We start from the raw sequence: 18,931 nt of genomic DNA, 5'->3' as shown, positions 1-18,931 counted from the left end.
CATAACCTTACCGTTTGTTTTAAGTTCGCATTTGTAGACTGGGGGGGGGGGAAGACAGACGTATATCACGGCCTGCTGAAGTATAGTAAACACAGAAAACATTTTATAGCAGCAATGTTGAAGAAAGATATTTTGGTTTTCCGAAGTTGCCGTCATTAAACAGAAACCAACATGGAAATTTCATTGCAACTAATTAGAAATTCGTCTTTCAGGTATGTAATAAACGATCTTCGCACAAAATAATGTACGATACACGAGCGGTATGTTTGTTTTCATGTTCTCGGAAATCAAAAAAGCTCAACTACGTATCGCTTTTTCAATCTTTTCCTCGACCATGAAAACGTCAACATACCGCTCTTGCAACGTATATTACTATTTCCAGTGACTCCTTACTTAAAAAAAGGGCCAATGTGACACAGTAGAAAGTTATTAAACACAAAAGAATTTAGCTTAGTTTAATATGAATGTTTTCCAATTAAGTAAAACAAAAAATTAAGTTATGTAAAATAAAAAAATTAAGAGTTCGATAAGCAATTGAACCAATACCATCACTGCACTTTCTGAACATTTGTAAGTTGAAAGCTTAGTGATTTTCCTGATGTTTTCACACTTATCATGAAATACCTCGCACAATTTAAACATAATGACATGTTCTCAACGCTATCTTCTTCACATACAAAACACATCCAACTAGTGCTTGCACTTTATCCATGGGTTGCAGGTCATGTGTTGTATTACTGGAAAGGCAATACAGCGTGATTCCGTAATTATCAGTGGCACTTGTAATGTTTGCGTCCAGATGAGATGATGCTCCATCAAATATCACCAGCGCTAATGAGTACTTGATAACATGACATGCCTGTTTCTCTAACATATTCAAATTTTATAGATAGTAAATACTTTCTATACATAGAAGAATGTTTAAAGATCACGAAAATGTATAGTTTAATATAGTTATTATTTGCTCAACACACAAAATAAAATATTGCCTCTTACCTTGATATAAGAACAGGCATTCACTATCAACAGGAAAATGATGGAATATCATGTCACTCGTAAATTCAGCGGACAGCTAGTAACTCATTTCATAACTAGATTGCAAGCGAATGCAGGCTACAGTAGTGCACTTCCTAAAACTTGTGTCGTTAACAAAAATTAATAGGGTGGCGTTAAAGGTATACATGGCGTTATTTGGCTCAGGGACATTCTTAAATTCTTCAGCCTCTTATACAACAATTATTAAAGTAATCTCCCCTCATCCGCGGTTAACCTTAGCCACCCTTTTTTATTTTACGTATTTTAGCGCCTAGTGTCTACATATGAAAATTTTTACTGACTTAAATGTTTGGATTTCTATCTTTGGAGACGGTTAAAAAACATCGTCTATCAAGATCGTTTCACAGGAAGAGATGACATGAAACAGCGAATCCGAGAGACCTTCCAGTCACTTGACCACGCCGAAGTGTTAGGAGTCACTGACAGTGTTAGAAGAAGAGTACGGGTGTGTGCTGCTCAGAACGGCAGACAGTTTGAACATTTGTAAAATTAATGGCATTGTCCAATCTTTCAGTAACATCTGTCAACATTAATTGTCTTGTTTCCATTTTCGTATTGTAACATTTCTCAATATTGATGGCGTTATATTTTCGTACGTTTTCTCATTGAAAGAGTAGGAATTGATAAAAACGTTTCCTATGAAAGTTGTTTGTTTTGAAGAGCCCTACCAAATGGTACCTTATTTAACCACGACTCTCATTAGAAATTTTAAAGTGATACGCCACTGACCCTGCTTCCTGTTAAGGCTGATTGATGAAATCAAGCTCAAGTGAAAGTTCACATGTGGTTTAGTAATAAATAATTTCGTCTCGAAAATTTTAATGCACTAGTTTCTGAATAGTAATATGCGTTACAAGAGCGGTATGTTGAAGTTTTCATATTCGAGGAAAAGTTTGAAAAAGCGAAACGTAGTTGAGCTTTTTTAATTTCTGAGAATTGAAAGAAAACATACCACTCTTGTATCGTACATTATTTTGTGCGAAGATCGTTTATTACATACCTGAAAGAGGAATTTCTAATTAGTTGCAATGAAATCTCCATCTTGGTTTCTGTTCAATGACGGCAAATTTGCAAAACAAAAATATTTATCTTCAACATTGTTGCTTTAAAATGTTTTCTGTGTTTACTATACTCCAGCAGGCCGTGATATACGTCTGTCTTTTTTTTTTCCCCCAGTCTCTAAATGCGAACTTAAAACAAACGGTGAGGTTATGTAATGATTTATTTTTCATTTTAATATTTTAACAATATTATTTATATAACATGTTGCAGTAATAACATCGGCATCTGGAATCTCGTTGATTTTTTCACGGCTTCCTTAATGTTACTTGCATCACGAATGCAGTAACTTTAGTGGAGTTGTAGAGTTTACTTAATTTTTGCAAATATTTAAAAACAATAATTAACATTGCAATTTAGGTGAAATTGCAGTGGTAAGTTTCCAGAAATCCCACGTAAATCTGCAGTAGCAAAATTCAGACTGCTTACAGAACACGATTATTTGGCCAAACACTTGAATAAAATAGGAATTTACACAAATCCAAATTGCCCTCTATGCAACAAAGAAGAATAAATGGCTGAAGATCATCTCATAACCTGTGAAGTTCTACCTGATGGATCCACCACAGAGAAATATTGGAGAGCAAGAACGCTAATGGCTTCGTTGCCAAAGCCCGGCATTAGATAACAACAACAACAGTTTCCAATTTATAATTATTACTATATTGAACGTCTCTAAAAATAATATGTTAAAGCCTAAAGCAGTAAAATCAATATGTCACTTAAGCTGTAAGAAGAGGGAAATTGTTATGTGTGTTAGGTTGGGAATATTGAATGTGGAATTTTAGACTTTCCGCGGATTGGTTTTGTGCGGAAACCAAGCAAATACGCACGATCTCGCACAAATGACTGTTACGGGTAGTCTGAATCACCCTGTATAACAGATGAATCAAATCTTTAGTAAAAAAATGTTTGTTGCCCTCGAATAACGTGTGATGCTACTCCATCATAGGCGCTAACACTCTCCAGTCTTGATTAGAACTTGCATATTCGAGTATAGTAACTTTGATATGGTGGCTCAGAAATACGAACATTTCTCCATTTGTTGTAAAGGGGGAGTCTGAAACAGCACGCGCTTTTGCAGTATGAGCTGTAATATAATATTTTCTGAACACGGAAGGACATAGCGATAAACTAAACGGCGGAGGGGCGTGTCTTTGTTTTCTTAACCCGTATTAATTGAACTGGCTTACGTGTAATGTTATCGGACTACGCCCATAGCATCCAGACGCCACGGTGCTCCAAACACACCTCAGACCATGACCTCTTTTTCCTTCTCACGCTCTTTAAGGGAGTAATCCACTTTTCGTCGCTACAAATCAATATTTGAATTCTCTAGCTGTAAGACCACCGCTTACATCTTTCTCTAACTACCTTCAGAAATACGAAAACGTTTATAAAACCTTCAGACCTATGGAATTAATTCGGCGTTTATTGACGGATGAGTACCGTAGAAGAGGGTAAAGTCGATCAACATTTTGCAGTTTTTTTTAATGATACTGAGGTTATGCAATGGAGCGATGTTCCTCAGAAAATAGCATTTTGTCGTCATATCCTTCACCTATGAAGGCACGTCACAAGAATTGAGAAATACCTCATACCCGTTTGTCGCTGGGAAGTAATTGGCTTGCTCTTTGGTGCAAGGGGCACCATATCCAGATTTTGTATCAATTTCTTTCATCGTTTCCATATCGATCTTTTGGAACTTCAAGATATAGCCATTAATGTTTTAAGACATTCCTTGTTAATTGTAAATAACCATCTGTACAGCTCTATATGTGAAAAATAAATTATTCATGTCGAGGATAGCTGCCCCCAAAAATAAATTAAATTAAAATAAAATAAAATTTAAATTTAAAATAGAATATTGTTGATCTACAATTAATTTAGGTGCTGTTACCGCTCGGTATCCCTTTTTCAAGGGCAGCTATCCTTTTTGGATTCTTCTCTCTAAAAAAAAACTGTTTTTTTTTTATTTGACTTGTGATCGAAGTTACCTGCTTAAATAGGGTAAAGTCGATCGCCATTGAATTTTTAGTTTAAGATCTATTTTAAAATATTGCGGAGTAAAGTCGATCACTGTTTATGTTTTTAAAAAACAAATTAAGTGTATTACATATATTTTATTTGTTATAAGGGATGTAAATAACAATAATAATCTTCAATATATGCCTATAGCATTATATAGTGTATCTTTTGTTACTGTGATCGTACTATTCGATACAATTAGGCCTATAGGTCTCCACTGTACAATCGTGACTATGATTGCCAACTTATAAAACATAAAAACACATTTTAATACTTCACATACCGACAAACAAAGATTTAAGAATTCAGAATTTACATTGAAATATCACACTTCAATTATAATCTAAAATGCAATTCAACATTGCTTAGGTTTATATCAGATGTTATTTGAAATCTTCCCCTCCTCATGTGACTTTAGAAACTACGTTGTTCCCATAGTCAGGTACAGAGGGGTGTACAAAATATGTTCCTTTGGCAGTGCTTCTCTTACGCAAGAAATTCACCATAATTTCGTCTTCCTCTTTCCCCACTATCCCATCAATATAAGCTATACTATGACACTTTTCTGTTTATAAGTGTTAGTTGGATGTATTTCGGTGAACAATTTATTCTTCCTGCTGGTCCTATCTGTTTCGAGTAGGTCGATGGCATGATCGACTTAACCCTACAAAGGTACAAGTTTTCTTAAAATAATAAGTTTCAATACTAACAATTACGAACTGCAAAACTATTATTTCAGGATATAATCTCAACGAAAAGTACTTACCTATACTTCCTGTCTCCTTTCACTGCTGACTATAATTTAGAGTTTGTAAGACTTTGTTTTCGTTTAAGAGAAAAAGTTGAAAATAACAATTTTCACTTCAATGGTAATTACACAGTGTTCTCATTGTTGGCATTCGCAGGCTTTTTGTTGTCCCTCTCACTTACATTTACAATGTAAGGCAGTGAAGTGAGCATAACAAAATCTTAACATGTAACTGAGTAAATATAGGCCTATAATTTTCAATAAAAATCGCAAATGATCGATTTTACACCCACTGATTGACTTTACCACTTCTACGGTACACTGAAATGCTTAAATCGTTGTGACATGCTTTATAAATGATCACATAATTCAAACAGAGAATAAGAAATATAAAACAGACAGCGTGATATAAACAGGATGGAGGTCTTGGCTTAAAAATAAAATAAAAGTCCGAACAAAAGAAATTGTTTTTGAAAGCTACGCTGTACTTTCTTTCTGTTGGACATGTGCAGCCTTCTGTATCTTCTCTGCCATCTGCTTGTCAACTGTTTTTATTTCCAAAGCCATTTAGAAGAGCAAGTAAGGTAACAGTATAAATGCAGCTTTACTAGCAACAGAACTGAACTGTTCATCGGTATAGTAAATAGATAATAATGACAGCTCTGGGTATGATGAATAAATTTAGTTGGTACTATGTTGGTGGCGGCAAAGAGATATGACTGTGACAATGATGATAATTAAATCCCTTAAGACTGAGCCTTTTCGTCCATTCAAACGTCAATATTGTGAGCTTTTGAACCAACACAATACTTTGAAAAGTAGCAACACACACAGGCTGGTGATGCATATTGCGTGAAGTTATTACTATTAATTAAACCTCATGTAACATTCACTACAGATATTGTCAGATTTTCTGGCAGTAGTTCTAGTAGTGGTGGTGTTAATGGTAGTAGTTGTGGCGGTAGTGATGATAGTAGGAGTACTAGTTGTGGTGGTAGTAGGAGAGCTGATTGTGGCGCTAATAATAAAACTAGTTGTGGCGCTAATAATAAAACTAGTTGTGGCGGTAATAGTAAAACTGGTTGTGGAGGTAATAGTAAAACTAGTTGTGGAGGTAATAGTAAAACTGGTTGTGGAGGTAATAGTAAAACTAGTTGTGGCGGTAATAGTAAAACTGGTTGTGGCGGTAATAGTAAAACTGGTAGTGGCGGTAATAGTAAAACTAGTTGTGGCGGTAATAGTAAAACTGGTTGTGGAGGTAATAGTAAAACTGGTTGTGGCGGTAATAGTAAAACTAGTTGTGGCGGTAATTGTAAAACTGGTTGTGGAGGTAATAGTAAAACTAGTTGTGGCGGTAATAGTAAAACTGGTTGTGGCGGTAATAGTAAAACTGGTTGTGGCGGTAATAGTAAAACTAGTTGTGGCGGTAATAGTAAAACTGGTTGTGGCGGTAATAGTAAAACTAGTTGTGGCGGTAATTGTAAAACTGGTTGTGGAGGTAATAGTAAAACTGGTTGTGGCGGTAATAATAAAACTGGTTGTGGCGGTAATAATAGAACTGGTTGTGGCGGTAATAGTAAGACTAGTTGTGGAGGTAATAGTAAAACTAGTTGTGGCGGTAATTGTAAAGCTGGTTGTGGAGGTAATAGTAAAACTGGTTGTGGCGGTAATAATAAAACTGGTTGTGGCGGTAATAATAGAACTGGTTGTGGCGGTAATAATAGAACTGGTTGTGGGGGTAATAGTAAAACTAGTTGTGGAGGTAATAGTAAAACTAGTTGTGGCGGTAATTGTAAAACTGGTTGTGGAGGTAATAGTAAAACTGGTTGTGGCGGTAATAATAAAACTGGTTGTGGCGGTAATAATAGAACTGGTTGTGGCGGTAATAGTAAAACTGGTTGTGGCGGTAATAATAGAACTGGTTGTGGGGGTAATAGTAAAACTAGTTGTGGAGGTAATAGTAAAACTAGTTGTGGCGGTAATTGTAAAACTGGTTGTGGAGGTAATAGTAAAACTAGTTGTGGCGGTAATAGTAAAACTGGTTGTGGGGGTAATAGTAAAACTAGTTGTGGAGGTAATAGTAAAACTAGTTGTGACGGTAATTGTAAAACTGGTTGTGAGGTAATAGTAAAACTGGTTGTGGCGGTAATAATAAAACTGGTTGTGGCGGTAATAATAGAACTGGTTGTGGCGGTAATAGTAAAACTGGTTGTGGCGGTAATAATAGAACTGGTTGTGGGGGTAATAGTAAAACTAGTTGTGGAGGTAATAGTAAAACTAGTTGTGGAGGTAATAGTAAAACTGGTTGTGGAGGTAATAGTAAAACTACTTGTGGCGGTAATAGTAAAACTGGTTGTGGAGGTAATAGTAAAACTAGTTGTGGCGGTAATTGTAAAACTGGTTGTGGCGGTAATAGTAAAACTAGTTGTGGAGGTAATAGTAAAACTGGTTGTGGAGGTAATAGTAAAACTAGTTGTGGCGGTAATTGTAAAACTGGTTGTGGAGGTAATAGTAAATCTAGTTGTGGCGGTAATAGTAAAACTGGTTGTGGGGGTAATAGTAAAACTAGTTGTGCAGGTAATAGTAAAACTAGTTGTGGCGGTAATTGTAAAACTGGTTGTGGAGGTAATAGTAAAACTAGTTGTGGCGGTAATAATAGAACTGGTTGTGGCGGTAATAGTAAAACTGGTTGTGGCGGTAATAATAGAACTGGTTGTGGGGGTAATAGTAAAACTAGTTGTGGAGGTAATAGTAAAACTAGTTGTGGCGGTAATTGTAAAACTGGTTGTGGAGGTAATAGTAAAACTGGTTGTGGAGGTAATAGTAAAACTAGTTGTGGAGGTAATAGTAAAACTGGTTGTGGAGGTAATAGTAAAACTAGTTGTGGCGGTAATAGTAAAACTGGTTGTGGCGGTAATAGTAAAACTAGTTGTGGCGGTAATAGTAAAACTGGTTGTGGCGGTAATAGTAAAACTAGTTGTGGCGGTAATTGTAAAACTGGTTGTGGAGGTAATAGTAAAACTGGTTGTGGCGGTAATAGTAAAACTGGTTGTGGCGGTAATATTAAACTAGTTGTGGCGGTAATAATAAAACTGGTTGTGGCGGTAATAATAAAACTGGTTGTGGCGGTAATAATAAAACTGGTTGTGGCGGTAATAATAAAACTGGTTGTGGAGGTAATAGTAAAACTAGTTGTGGCGGTAATAGTAAAACTAGTTGTGGCGGTAATAGTAAAACTAGTTGTGGCGGTAATAGTAAAACTGGTTGTGGCGGTAATAGTAAAACTAGTTGTGGCGGTAATAATAAAACTAGTTGTGGCGGTAATAATAAAACTAGTTGTGGCGGTAATAATAAAACTAGTTGTGGCGGTAATAATAAAACTAGTTGTGGCGGTAATAATAAAACTAGTTGTGGCGGTAATAATAAAACTAGTTGTGGCGGTAATAATAAAACTAGTTGTGGCGGTAATAATAAAACTAGTTGTGGCGGTAATAGTAAAACTAGTTGTGGCGGTAATAGTAAAACTAGTTGTGGCGGTAATAATAAAACTAGTTGTGGCGGTAATAATAAAACTAGTTGTGGCGGTAATAATAAAACTAGTTGTGGCGGTAATAGTAAAACTAGTTGTGGCGGTAATAGTAAAACTAGTTGTGGCGGTAATAATAAAACTAGTTGTGGCGGTAATTGTAAAACTGGTTGTGGAGGTAATAGTAAAACTGGTTGTGGCGGTAATAATAAACCTGGTTGTGGCGGTAATAATAGAACTGGTTGTGGCGGTAATAGTAAAACTGGTTGTGGCGGTAATAATAGAACTGGTTGTGGGGGTAATAGTAAAACTGGTTGTGGAGGTAATAGTAAAACTAGTTGTGGCGGTAATTGTAAAACTGGTTGTGGAGGTAATAGTAAAACTGGTTGTGGCGGTAATAGTAAAACTGGTTGTGGAGGTAATAGTAAAACTGGTTGTGGAGGTAATAGTAAAACTAGTTGTGGCGGTAATTGTAAAACTGGTTGTGGAGGTAATAGTAAAACTGGTTGTGGCGGTAATAGTAAAACTGGTTGTGGCGGTAATATTAAACTAGTTGTGGCGGTAATAATAAAACTGGTTGTGGCGGTAATAATAAAACTGGTTGTGGCGGTAATAGTAAAACTAGTTGTGGCGGTAATAGTAAAACTAGTTGTGGCGGTAATAATAAAACTAGTTGTGGCGGTAATAATAAAACTAGTTGTGGCGGTAATAATAAAACTAGTTGTGGCGGTAATAATAAAACTAGTTGTGGCGGTAATAATAAAACTGGTTGTGGCGGTAATAATAAAACTATTTGTGGCGGTAATAATAAAACTGGTTGTGGAGGTAATAGTAAAAGTGGTTGTGATGGTAATAATAAAACTGGTTGTGATGGTAATAGTAAAACTGGTTGTGGTGGTAATAGTAAAACTAGTTGTGATGGTAATAGTAAAACTGGTTGTGGTGGTAATAGTAAAACTAATTGTGATGGTAATAGTAAAACTGGTTTTGGCGGTAATAATAAAACTAGTTGTGGCGGTAATAATAAAACTAGTTGTGGCGGTAATAATAAAACTATTTGTGGCGGTAATAATAAAACTGGTTGTGGAGGTAATAGTAAAACTGGTTGTGATGGTAATAGTAAAACTGGTTGTGGTGGTAATAGTAAAACTAGTTGTGATGGTAATAGTAAAACTGGTTGTGGTGGTAATAGTAAAACTAATTGTGATGGTAATAGTAAAACTAGTTGTGGCGGTAATAATAAAACTAATTGTGATGGTAATAATAGAACTGGTTGTGGCGGTAATAGTTGTGGCCAATGTTCCATTTCCTATGTTAGTGTTACTTTGCCGCATGATTTGTTGTATTTAACCCATTTCTGATATTGCATTCCAATGCAGTGTTCTTTTTGTTCTACTGACAGTCTTCCAAACCTTCAATACGTGTTAGCCAGGAATTCACCTCGTTGAACGTCTGTGATTCGTCTGCACTCTGGTATTAGCATGTCTGCGTGCAAATGGAATGTGGTGAGATTGAAGTTGATTCAACCAGCAAACTCGATGTACATGTACGTATATGTGCGTACACCGCATAACAGCATTGTGGCATGTGGCGAAACACATCGATTTCTTGACAGTTTCCACCATCCTCCGAATAGTGGAGCTACGGTCACGTGTATCTTCTCTCTTTACCGCCACATGTCTTGCCAACCTTTTCTCTCTCTCTGAAACAGAATTCTCGATATCACTCTTGTTTTAAAGGCGATAGATCGTCCAGAACTCCATGTAACGCTTCAGATTTGCATAATGAATTATTCAAAGCTTTGGGTATGAAATACACGCTTTGTTCACGACGCCAACAGTAATAGTATCCAATACGTTAATCACAGCAACTCTGTGTGACGCTCCAAAGCCCTGGCTCTGTGCGTACTCTCAGAACTGGACAAATTTCAGATCCCCGTACTCGTGGCACAGTTTTCAGCTTAATTTCAGCCGCTAGTCGTGAACGAAATCTTGTTTGTGCTCTCGTACATTTAGCATGCATGCCAACAGTTCATTTTAAATCCTGTTGCAAGTCTCTTTGGACTATTCCATATGAAATCGATCAGTAAAAAACCTCGGATTTTTTTAATACTCTAATTTTTTCCGTATTTATACAAGGTGCTGAGGAGAGTGCATTTTCAAAAATATACTATCGAAAGTCAAACGGTTTTCGTATTGTTGAGCGACAAATTTAGCGTATTTTATAAAAACAAGCCTCCTTCAGCGCTCAGAACTCTGGAACCATTTACTGCAGAACATTGAACAGGAGCTCATTTTGAAGCTGACATTTGGTAGGTTATGTTAAGAAGTAATCCTTATTTTTATTGTATACAGAGAGAGAGATAATCTGATTTTAATTACTTTTGTGCGAGATCGTGCGTATTTGCTTGTTTTCCGCACAGAACCAATACGCGGTAAGTGTGAAATACCACATTCAGTATTCCCAACGTAACACACATAACAATTTCCCTCTTCTTACCGCTTAAGCGCGACATTCATTTTACTGCTTTAGGCTTTTAACATATTATTTTTAGAGACGTTTAACATAGTAATAATTATAAATTGGAAACTTACCACTGCAATTTCACCTAAATTGCACTGTTAATTATTGTTTTTAAATATTTGCAAAAATTAAGTAAACTCTACAACACCACAAAAGTTACTGCATTTGTAATGCAAGTAACATTAAGGAAGCCGTGAAAAAATCAACAAGATTCCAGATGCCGATGTTATTACTGCAATATGTTATATAAATAATATTGTTAAAATATTAAAATGAAAAATAAATCATTACATAACCTTACCGTTTGTTTTAAGTTCGCATTTATAGACTGGGGGGAAAAAAAGACAGACGTATATCACGGCCTGCTGGAGTATAGTAAACACAGAAAACATTTTATAGCAACAATGTTGAAGAAAGATATTTTGGTTTTCCAAAGTTGCCGTCATTAAACAGAAACCAACATGATTCATTGCAACTAATTAGAAATTCGTCTTTCAGGTATGTAATAAACGATCTTCGCACAAAATAATGTACGATACACGAGCGGTATGTTTGTTTTCATGTTCTCGGAAATTAAAAAAGCTCAACTACGTTTCGCTTTTTCAATCTTTTCCTCGAACATGAAAACATCAACATATCGCTCTTGTAATGCATATTACTGTACTATTAGGCTTTTTGTCCATTTGTAAAAATGTAAAAAAAAAAATATTGAGAAAAAACCTTGCATTATTAAGAGAGATTCGGCATTGTTTGCTTAGTGGTACGGCAATAAGTTTCGAGGGTATTAAATAGATTATTTTCACAACGCCTAGACTTGAACGGCGCGTTACCGCACGCATTGGCCGAGAGCTGAAGATAAGCGACCGTTGGGCGTCATTTTACTCCTGTGTTTATGAAAACCTGTGATAAAGCTAGCACAGCCATGACTGCTAGACGACACATGACGTGTTTGTCTCCTGGCCTTGCTTGTCTCGGCTAGCTCCCGCCTCACAGTCAGCTGGTTAGTTCAAGCGCTTACTATTTATTTTCTTTATTTGATATTTTCAATACTTTCTTATCAACGTACCTCCAGTAAAAAATGTGTTTATTTGTACTTTCAATACGGAATCTAACTATATATTTTTAAAATATTTTTTTCCTTGGCAAAGGCGTCTTAATGAGGAAAAATCTAAATTTCTCCATTTCCATAAAAAGTAAGAAAATCTATTTATATGTCAATATAAACTTTAATTTCTCAGCATCAAAATAAACCATGATTTTGATCATTGAGTGAAAGGGTTTCGGAGCTACAACAGTTTAAAGTTGCAAATTTTATGAAAATACGATACATTTAAATATTTTTAATTTAATCACTATGAAGTTCTGATGCCTCAAACTTTGCACAAAGCATTGTATCACAGTTCTCTACGTATAAAAAAAAGTTTTATTGTATTTAGAAATTGTAAGGTCAATTTTCTCTATATTTTGGTTGATTTGAGATGGAATAGCTCCTTTGGACAATTAATTTGATTTCGTCTGATCTCTACTGCAGTTTCTATTCTATAGTCCCGTCGCTCTTTTTCCGGCAGCCAATCACGTTGCAAGTCGGCTACATTTAAACGTGTACGTCTTGTGATTCACTGATGAAGACGTTATGCATTTCCTAAGGCTCGATAAATACTTAATATAATCGCCCGCCATTTTGGCCCTTTCGTTGGCGTTCACAGAAAGCACACGAAGACGTTATTTGCCGCTCAATTATTTGCTGAATTACAGTGCGTTTCATTTATTATCATAGGAGCTACGACATGATAATGTTTATCGGTGTGGCAAATAGATTCCTCGTATGGTAGCTAGGCAACGAAAGAACAAAATGACGAACGATACTACCAAACTAGACTTTATAGAGCCTTCAGTTCCTAAAACGTAAACAAAGAGGAGGAGTCACGCCGGGAATAACAGCTTCGCGACTATAGGTGCAAATTACAAAAGTTAGAAATAAACTCTTCATTTTCAGAGCTTTCTCCAAATATGAAGCAAATCTCGTAAATTTCACTATAATTTTCATTATCGCTGGTCCTCTGCGGTGGCTTAGGTATGAGACCTTCAGCCTATTAAGCTAGCGGTCCGAGTTCAAGTTCCAGTTAAGCCCGGCATTTTTCATTGAAAAATCCATAGTAATGACACTTATGGCGGACAAGACCACAGTTGAGGTTTTTCCTCAGGGTTCCTCTGTTTCCTCGCATTAGTCATATCTATATATTTATTTATTTACTTATTTATTTATTTATTTCATCAATCTTTGTTCACGTGATGGCGGATTAGATGTATTCCAGTTATTAATCCGCCATCACTCTCTATAATAATAATAATAATAATAATAATAATAATAATAATAATAATAGTCCACACCTGTGGAGTAACGGTCAGCGCGTCTGGCCGCGAAACAAGGTGGCCCGGGTTCGAATCCCGGTTGGGGCAAGTTACCTGGTTGAGGTTTTTTCCGGGGTTTTCCCTCAACCCAATATGAGCTGGGTAACTTTCGGTGCTGGACCCCGGACTCATTTCACCGGCATTATCACCTTCATTTCATTCAGACGCTAAATAACCTGAGATGTTGATACAGCGTCGTAAAATAACCAAATTAAAATAATAATAATGATAATAATAATAATAATAATAATAATATAATAATAATAGTAATAAAATAATAATAGACTAATAATAATAATAAAATAATAATAATATTAGTAATATAATAATAATAATAATAATAATAAAATAACAGCAATATAATAATAATAATAATAATAATAATAATAATAATAATAATAATAATAATCACTGATGCAACACTAAAATCTTAATCTGCATAAATGCATAACAGAATAATGCATTTGCATGTGAAGGAAGCCTACAAAGGTATTGTTACGAATAGTTTATTGATAAATATACTGAGTGGAGCATAAGCATCTCACAATTTGCTGGAACAGTGTTTACAAAATCGGGGTATAATTTTCAAAGAGTAATTTAGAAATTAAAATAAACTGCATAAAATGCTGTACTTTCTGCGTCAATAAGCCGTGTATTTGAGTTTTAAAATCATCTTTTAAATCGTGAGGTGCTTATGCAACACCCTTTATTTCCATATACCTAAATATTGCATGCTTATATTTCAATTCCAAATTCAGATCCTTTTGTGCCAACCTCCACACATCCGGTTTTGTGGAAAGGACAAAGCATATTAAATATGTGCGCTACAGATTACATTAAAACATTGTAGGCCAAACTAAAACAACAATATTTGTGAAAAAAGGTAAAACAACATTGAAACAACCACGATAGAACACACACGCCTGCTATATCCACACCACGCGCTACAACTCTGATCAGCTGGCTACCACGTGGTCACGGTGTGTTGTTTCCATGGTAACCTGTCTTTTTCCGGTCATTTCTGAGTAGTCTGTTTGAACAGTTACCATGGAGACCGTCTGAAACATTCCGACTGTCGATCTTTCTCTAATTTCTAGATGGAGGACAACATTATTATTATTATTATTATTATTATTATTATTATTATTATCATCATCATCATCATCATCACTTACTTACTGGCTTTTAAGGAACCCGGAGGTTCATTGCCGCCCTCACATAAGCCCGCCATTGGTCCCTATCCTGAGCAAGATTAATCCATTCTCTATGATCATATCCCAGCTCCCTCAAATCCATTTTAATATTATCTTCCCATCTACGTCTCGGCCTCCCTAAAGGTCTTTTTCCCGCCGGTCTCCCAACTAACATTCTATATGCATTTCTGGATTCGCCCATACGTGCTACATGCCCTGCCCATCTCAAACGTCTGGATTTAATGTTCCTAATTATGTCAGGTGAAGAATACAATGCGTGCAGTTCTGTGTTGTGTAACTTTCTCCATTCTCCTGTAACTTCATCCCTCTTAGCCCCAAATATTTTCCTAAGCACCTTATTCTCAAACACCCTTAACCCAGGTTCCTCTCTCAAAGTGAGAGTCCAAGTTTCACAACCATAAAGAACAACCGGTAATATAACTGGTTTATAAATTCTAACTTTCAGATTTTTTGACAGCAGACTGGATGTATGTTTGGGAATTTAGCTATTATCTTGTTATAAAGCTTTGGATCAGCTGTAGTACATTTAGGAACTGTCAAGCATATGTTGGCTGATCTTTTGGTTTTATATTTATGTGAATATAAATTAAATATATTTCAGTTTTTATGTAGCCTATCGACATTGTTAAAATTTTGATGGAAGTCAAATACTTTAAATCCTGAATACAATTCTGAAGGATAGTCGAGAGGTTTATGAAGACATATTTTTATTATTTTCTTCTGTAGCAGAGTTATTGGCATGAGGGAGGTACTATAAACACTACCCCATCCTATAATGCCGTATTGTAATATAGCTTGTACTAATGCGATATAAATCAGTCGTAAAGTATAATTGTTTCAAGATTTTATTTTTATACTGGTTTATTTTGTTGATTTTTAAAGTTAGACTTCTTGTAGAATCCCCCCACAAAAAAGGGATTATAAATTGCATTGGGAAAAACTCATTTGGAATAAAGATGGTGAAAATAAACTAAGCATCAAACTATGCAGTAAAAAGTTAGAAGAAAGAAGAAGACAGTTGTAAAAATGTTGTTTCCAGCTGTATTACATTGAAAGCGCGTTTTGACTAAATCTGTGTGTTGTGTGTTGCAGAGTCTCGTGGACTTCGCCACTTCCACTCCGCTTCAAGATGAATGCGTAACCCATGTTCCTATCGAGATCGTCTCGGAACTTCTAGTCGAGGTGAGTTCAACTCTGTCGTAAATCAAAATAGTTTTGTAGCGACTAAAGACTGTAATTTAAGAATTGTAATCTTGCTATTTGGGAAAAGGAAATTGTACCAGAACAATGGAAGGAGTCCATAATTGTACCTACTTTTAAGAAGGGGGACAAAACCAACTGTGGTAACTTTCGAGGAATATCACTTTTGTTGACGTCGTACAAAATTTTGTCCAATATTCTTTTGAGAAGATTAACTCCGTACGTAGATGAAATTAATGGAGATCATCAGTGCGGTTTTCGGCGTAAAAGATCGACTATTGATCAGATTTTTTGTATTCGACAGATAATGGAGAAAAAATGGGAGTATAAGGGTACAGTACATCAGTTATTCATAGATTTCAAAAAGGCTTATGACTCGGTCAAGAGGGAAGTATTATATGATATTCTTATTGAATTTGGTATTCCCAAGAAACTAGTTCGATTAATTAAAATGTGTCTCAGTGAAACATACAGCAGAGTCCGTATAGGTCAGTTTCTATCTGATGCTTTTCCAATTCACTGCGGGCTAAAGCAGGGAGATGCACTATCACCTTTACTTTTTAACTTCGCTCTAGAATATGCCATTAGGAAAGTTCAGGATAACAGGCAGAGTTTGGAATTGAACGGGTTACATCAGCTTCTTGTCTATGCGGATGACGTGAATATGTTAGGAGAAAATACACAAACGATTAGGGAAAACACGGAAATTTTACTTGAAGCAAGTAGAGCGATCGGTTTGGAAGTAAATCCCGAAAAGACAAAGTATATGATTATGTCTCGTGACCAGAATATTATACGAAATGGAAATATAAAAATTGGAGATTTATCCTTCGAAGAGGTGGAAAAATTCAAATATCTTGGAGCAACAGTAACAAATATAAATGACACTCGGGAGGAAATTAAACGCAGAATAAATATGGGAAATGCGTGTTATTATTCGGTTGAGAAGCTCTTATCATCCAGTCTGCTGTCCAAAAATCTGAAAGTTAGAATTTATAAAACAGTTATATTACCGGTTCTTCTGTATGGTTGTGAAACTTGGACTCTCACTCTGAGAGAGGAACATAATTTCAGGGTGTTTGAGAATAAGGTGCTAAGGAAAATATTTGGGGCTAAGAGGGATGAAGTTACAGGAGAATGGAGAAAGTTACACAACACAGAACTGCACGCATTGTATTCTTCACCTGACATAATTAGGAACATAAAATCCAGACGTTTGAGATGGGCAGGGCATGTAGCACGTATGGGCGAATCCAGAAATGCATATAGAGTGTTAGTTGGGAGACCGGAGGGAAAAAGACCTTTAGGGAGGCCGAGACGTAAATGGGAGGATAATATTAAAATGGATTTGAGGGAGGTGGGGTATGATGATAGAGACTGGATTAATCTTGCACAGGATAGGGACCGCTGGCGGGCTTATGTGAGGGCGGCAATGAACCTTCGGGTTCCTTAAAAGCCATTTGTAAGTAAGTAAGTAAATGTATAAATTTTCTTACTTCAAATGTAGCATTTTAGGAAAATTTCCAAGAAAATGTATCTCACTGGATCATATTTTAACGCAACGACTTAGATAACGACTGTTTATCAGAAAAATTATCACAAAGTAACCGAACATACTGCATCTATAAACATTAAAGGAACCTAGAGAACTCACACCATATACAGGGTATAGTACCTTTTAAAGAGAGCATTGATGAAAGTACGTGATATTGCCGGTTGAGGTTTATTCTTGTACCCGTCACTGTTCAGGATACAGGCGTTCAGCTTGTAATTCCTTGGCTCAGTATTAAATGCAACTGGGGACGAGATATCTAAAAAGAGGTAAAAAAGATGAAGGAAAGAAAAGAGAATTGGATGGAGGGAAGGGAGAAGATAGGTGAGAGAAAATATAAAATGAAAATAAAGAGAAAGAAGTTAAAACTAAATTAGAAGAGGAACAAAAACAGAAAAATAGAGAGAGAAAGATAGAAACGGAGAGAAAAAGTTATATAATGAAAGAAGAGGAACAGGAAGAGGAAGGTGAGAGGAAAGAAGAGACGGGAAAGGGATAAACTTAGGAAGAAAAAATAGTGCATTATGCAACAAGCCTGTAATGGTAGTAATTAAGACGCGAGGATGTTTATGAAACGAAATTATTCATAAGTAGCCTATCCATGTTATTGTTATGTGAGTGAGTGCAATAGCCTACGTCATAAATTGTGAGGTGTGCGCAGACGCGAAAGTATTGATTTTTTGCAACGACCTTGATATAATCTAGAGAGTAAGACAAACATTAGTCTTGGTATAACCTTGGTTATTGAATTCGACATTGAAAAACGAGATGACAAATTGAATTTATGTGAATATTATTTACAATTAACGCTAATTATTATAGTAACAGAACATAACCTTCTGCGACAGTATTGGATTTCCAGCCTCCGTGACGTTTCCCTCGTTGTCTTTCGATTGCATATCCGAGAATAATCGAAAACCTGAACTTTAATGAATAGGTGTACTTTAATGACGTGCAATAAAGGACTGCTACCAGGTGTATAATTACTACATTTCGGCATGGTCGAGCATAAACTAAAAATAGAGAACGATGAGAAAGTTTGAGAGAAGAAAAGAAGAAAGAAAGAGGTGAGAGCAAAAGGAGAAATAGATAACGATGAGGAAGAAGACAAGAAGGAAGAAAGAGGCATAGAGGAGAGAAAAAATTCGGGACAAAAAAGAGGAAAATTGAGAAGAGGAGAAAGAAGAATACAAAAAGAAGGAAGAGACGAAAAAGAGAGAAAATGTTTCAGAGAAATATAGAATGAATAAAGAAAAAGACAGGAAAAAGTGAAGGTAGGAGAGACGAAGAAGTCAGAAAAAGTTTGGAATAAATGGAAAGAAAGAGGATGAAGAAGAGAGGGGAAAGCAGGAAGAAGATAGACGAAGAAGAAAGAAAAAGTTTGAGAGAAATAGAGAGAAAGAGGATAAAGAAGAGAGGGGAAAGCAGGAAGAAGATAGACGAAGAAGAAAGAAAACGTTTGAGAGAAATAGAGAGAAAGAGGATAAAGAAGAGAGGGGAAAGCAGGAAGAAGATAGACGAAGAAGAAAGAAAAAGTTTGAGAGAAATAGAGAGAAAGAGGATAAAGAAGAGAGGGGAAAGCAGGAAGAAGATAGACGAAGAAGAAAGAAAAA

At 35.9% G+C, this 18,931-nt stretch overlaps 1 protein-coding gene across 2 annotated transcripts in view; it reads left to right on the top strand.

The window, feature by feature from the left end:
* LOC138699446 (C-Maf-inducing protein-like) overlaps positions 1–18,931 on the top strand; it is a 900,368-nt gene that overhangs the window by 811,634 nt on the left and 69,803 nt on the right. For both annotated transcript variants that reach the window (XM_069825318.1, XM_069825320.1), the window contains one exon: positions 15,659–15,748. In XM_069825318.1, the coding sequence (XP_069681419.1) occupies positions 15,659–15,748 (90 nt within the window). The remainder of the gene's footprint in view (positions 1–15,658; positions 15,749–18,931) is intronic.

This window comes from Periplaneta americana, chromosome 5, assembly GCF_040183065.1.
Source record: "Periplaneta americana isolate PAMFEO1 chromosome 5, P.americana_PAMFEO1_priV1, whole genome shotgun sequence".
Classification (NCBI taxonomy): Eukaryota; Metazoa; Arthropoda; class Insecta; order Blattodea; family Blattidae; genus Periplaneta; species Periplaneta americana.
The sequence above is the reverse complement of the archived record's forward strand: the minus strand, read 5'-3'. Positions and strand labels throughout refer to the sequence as shown.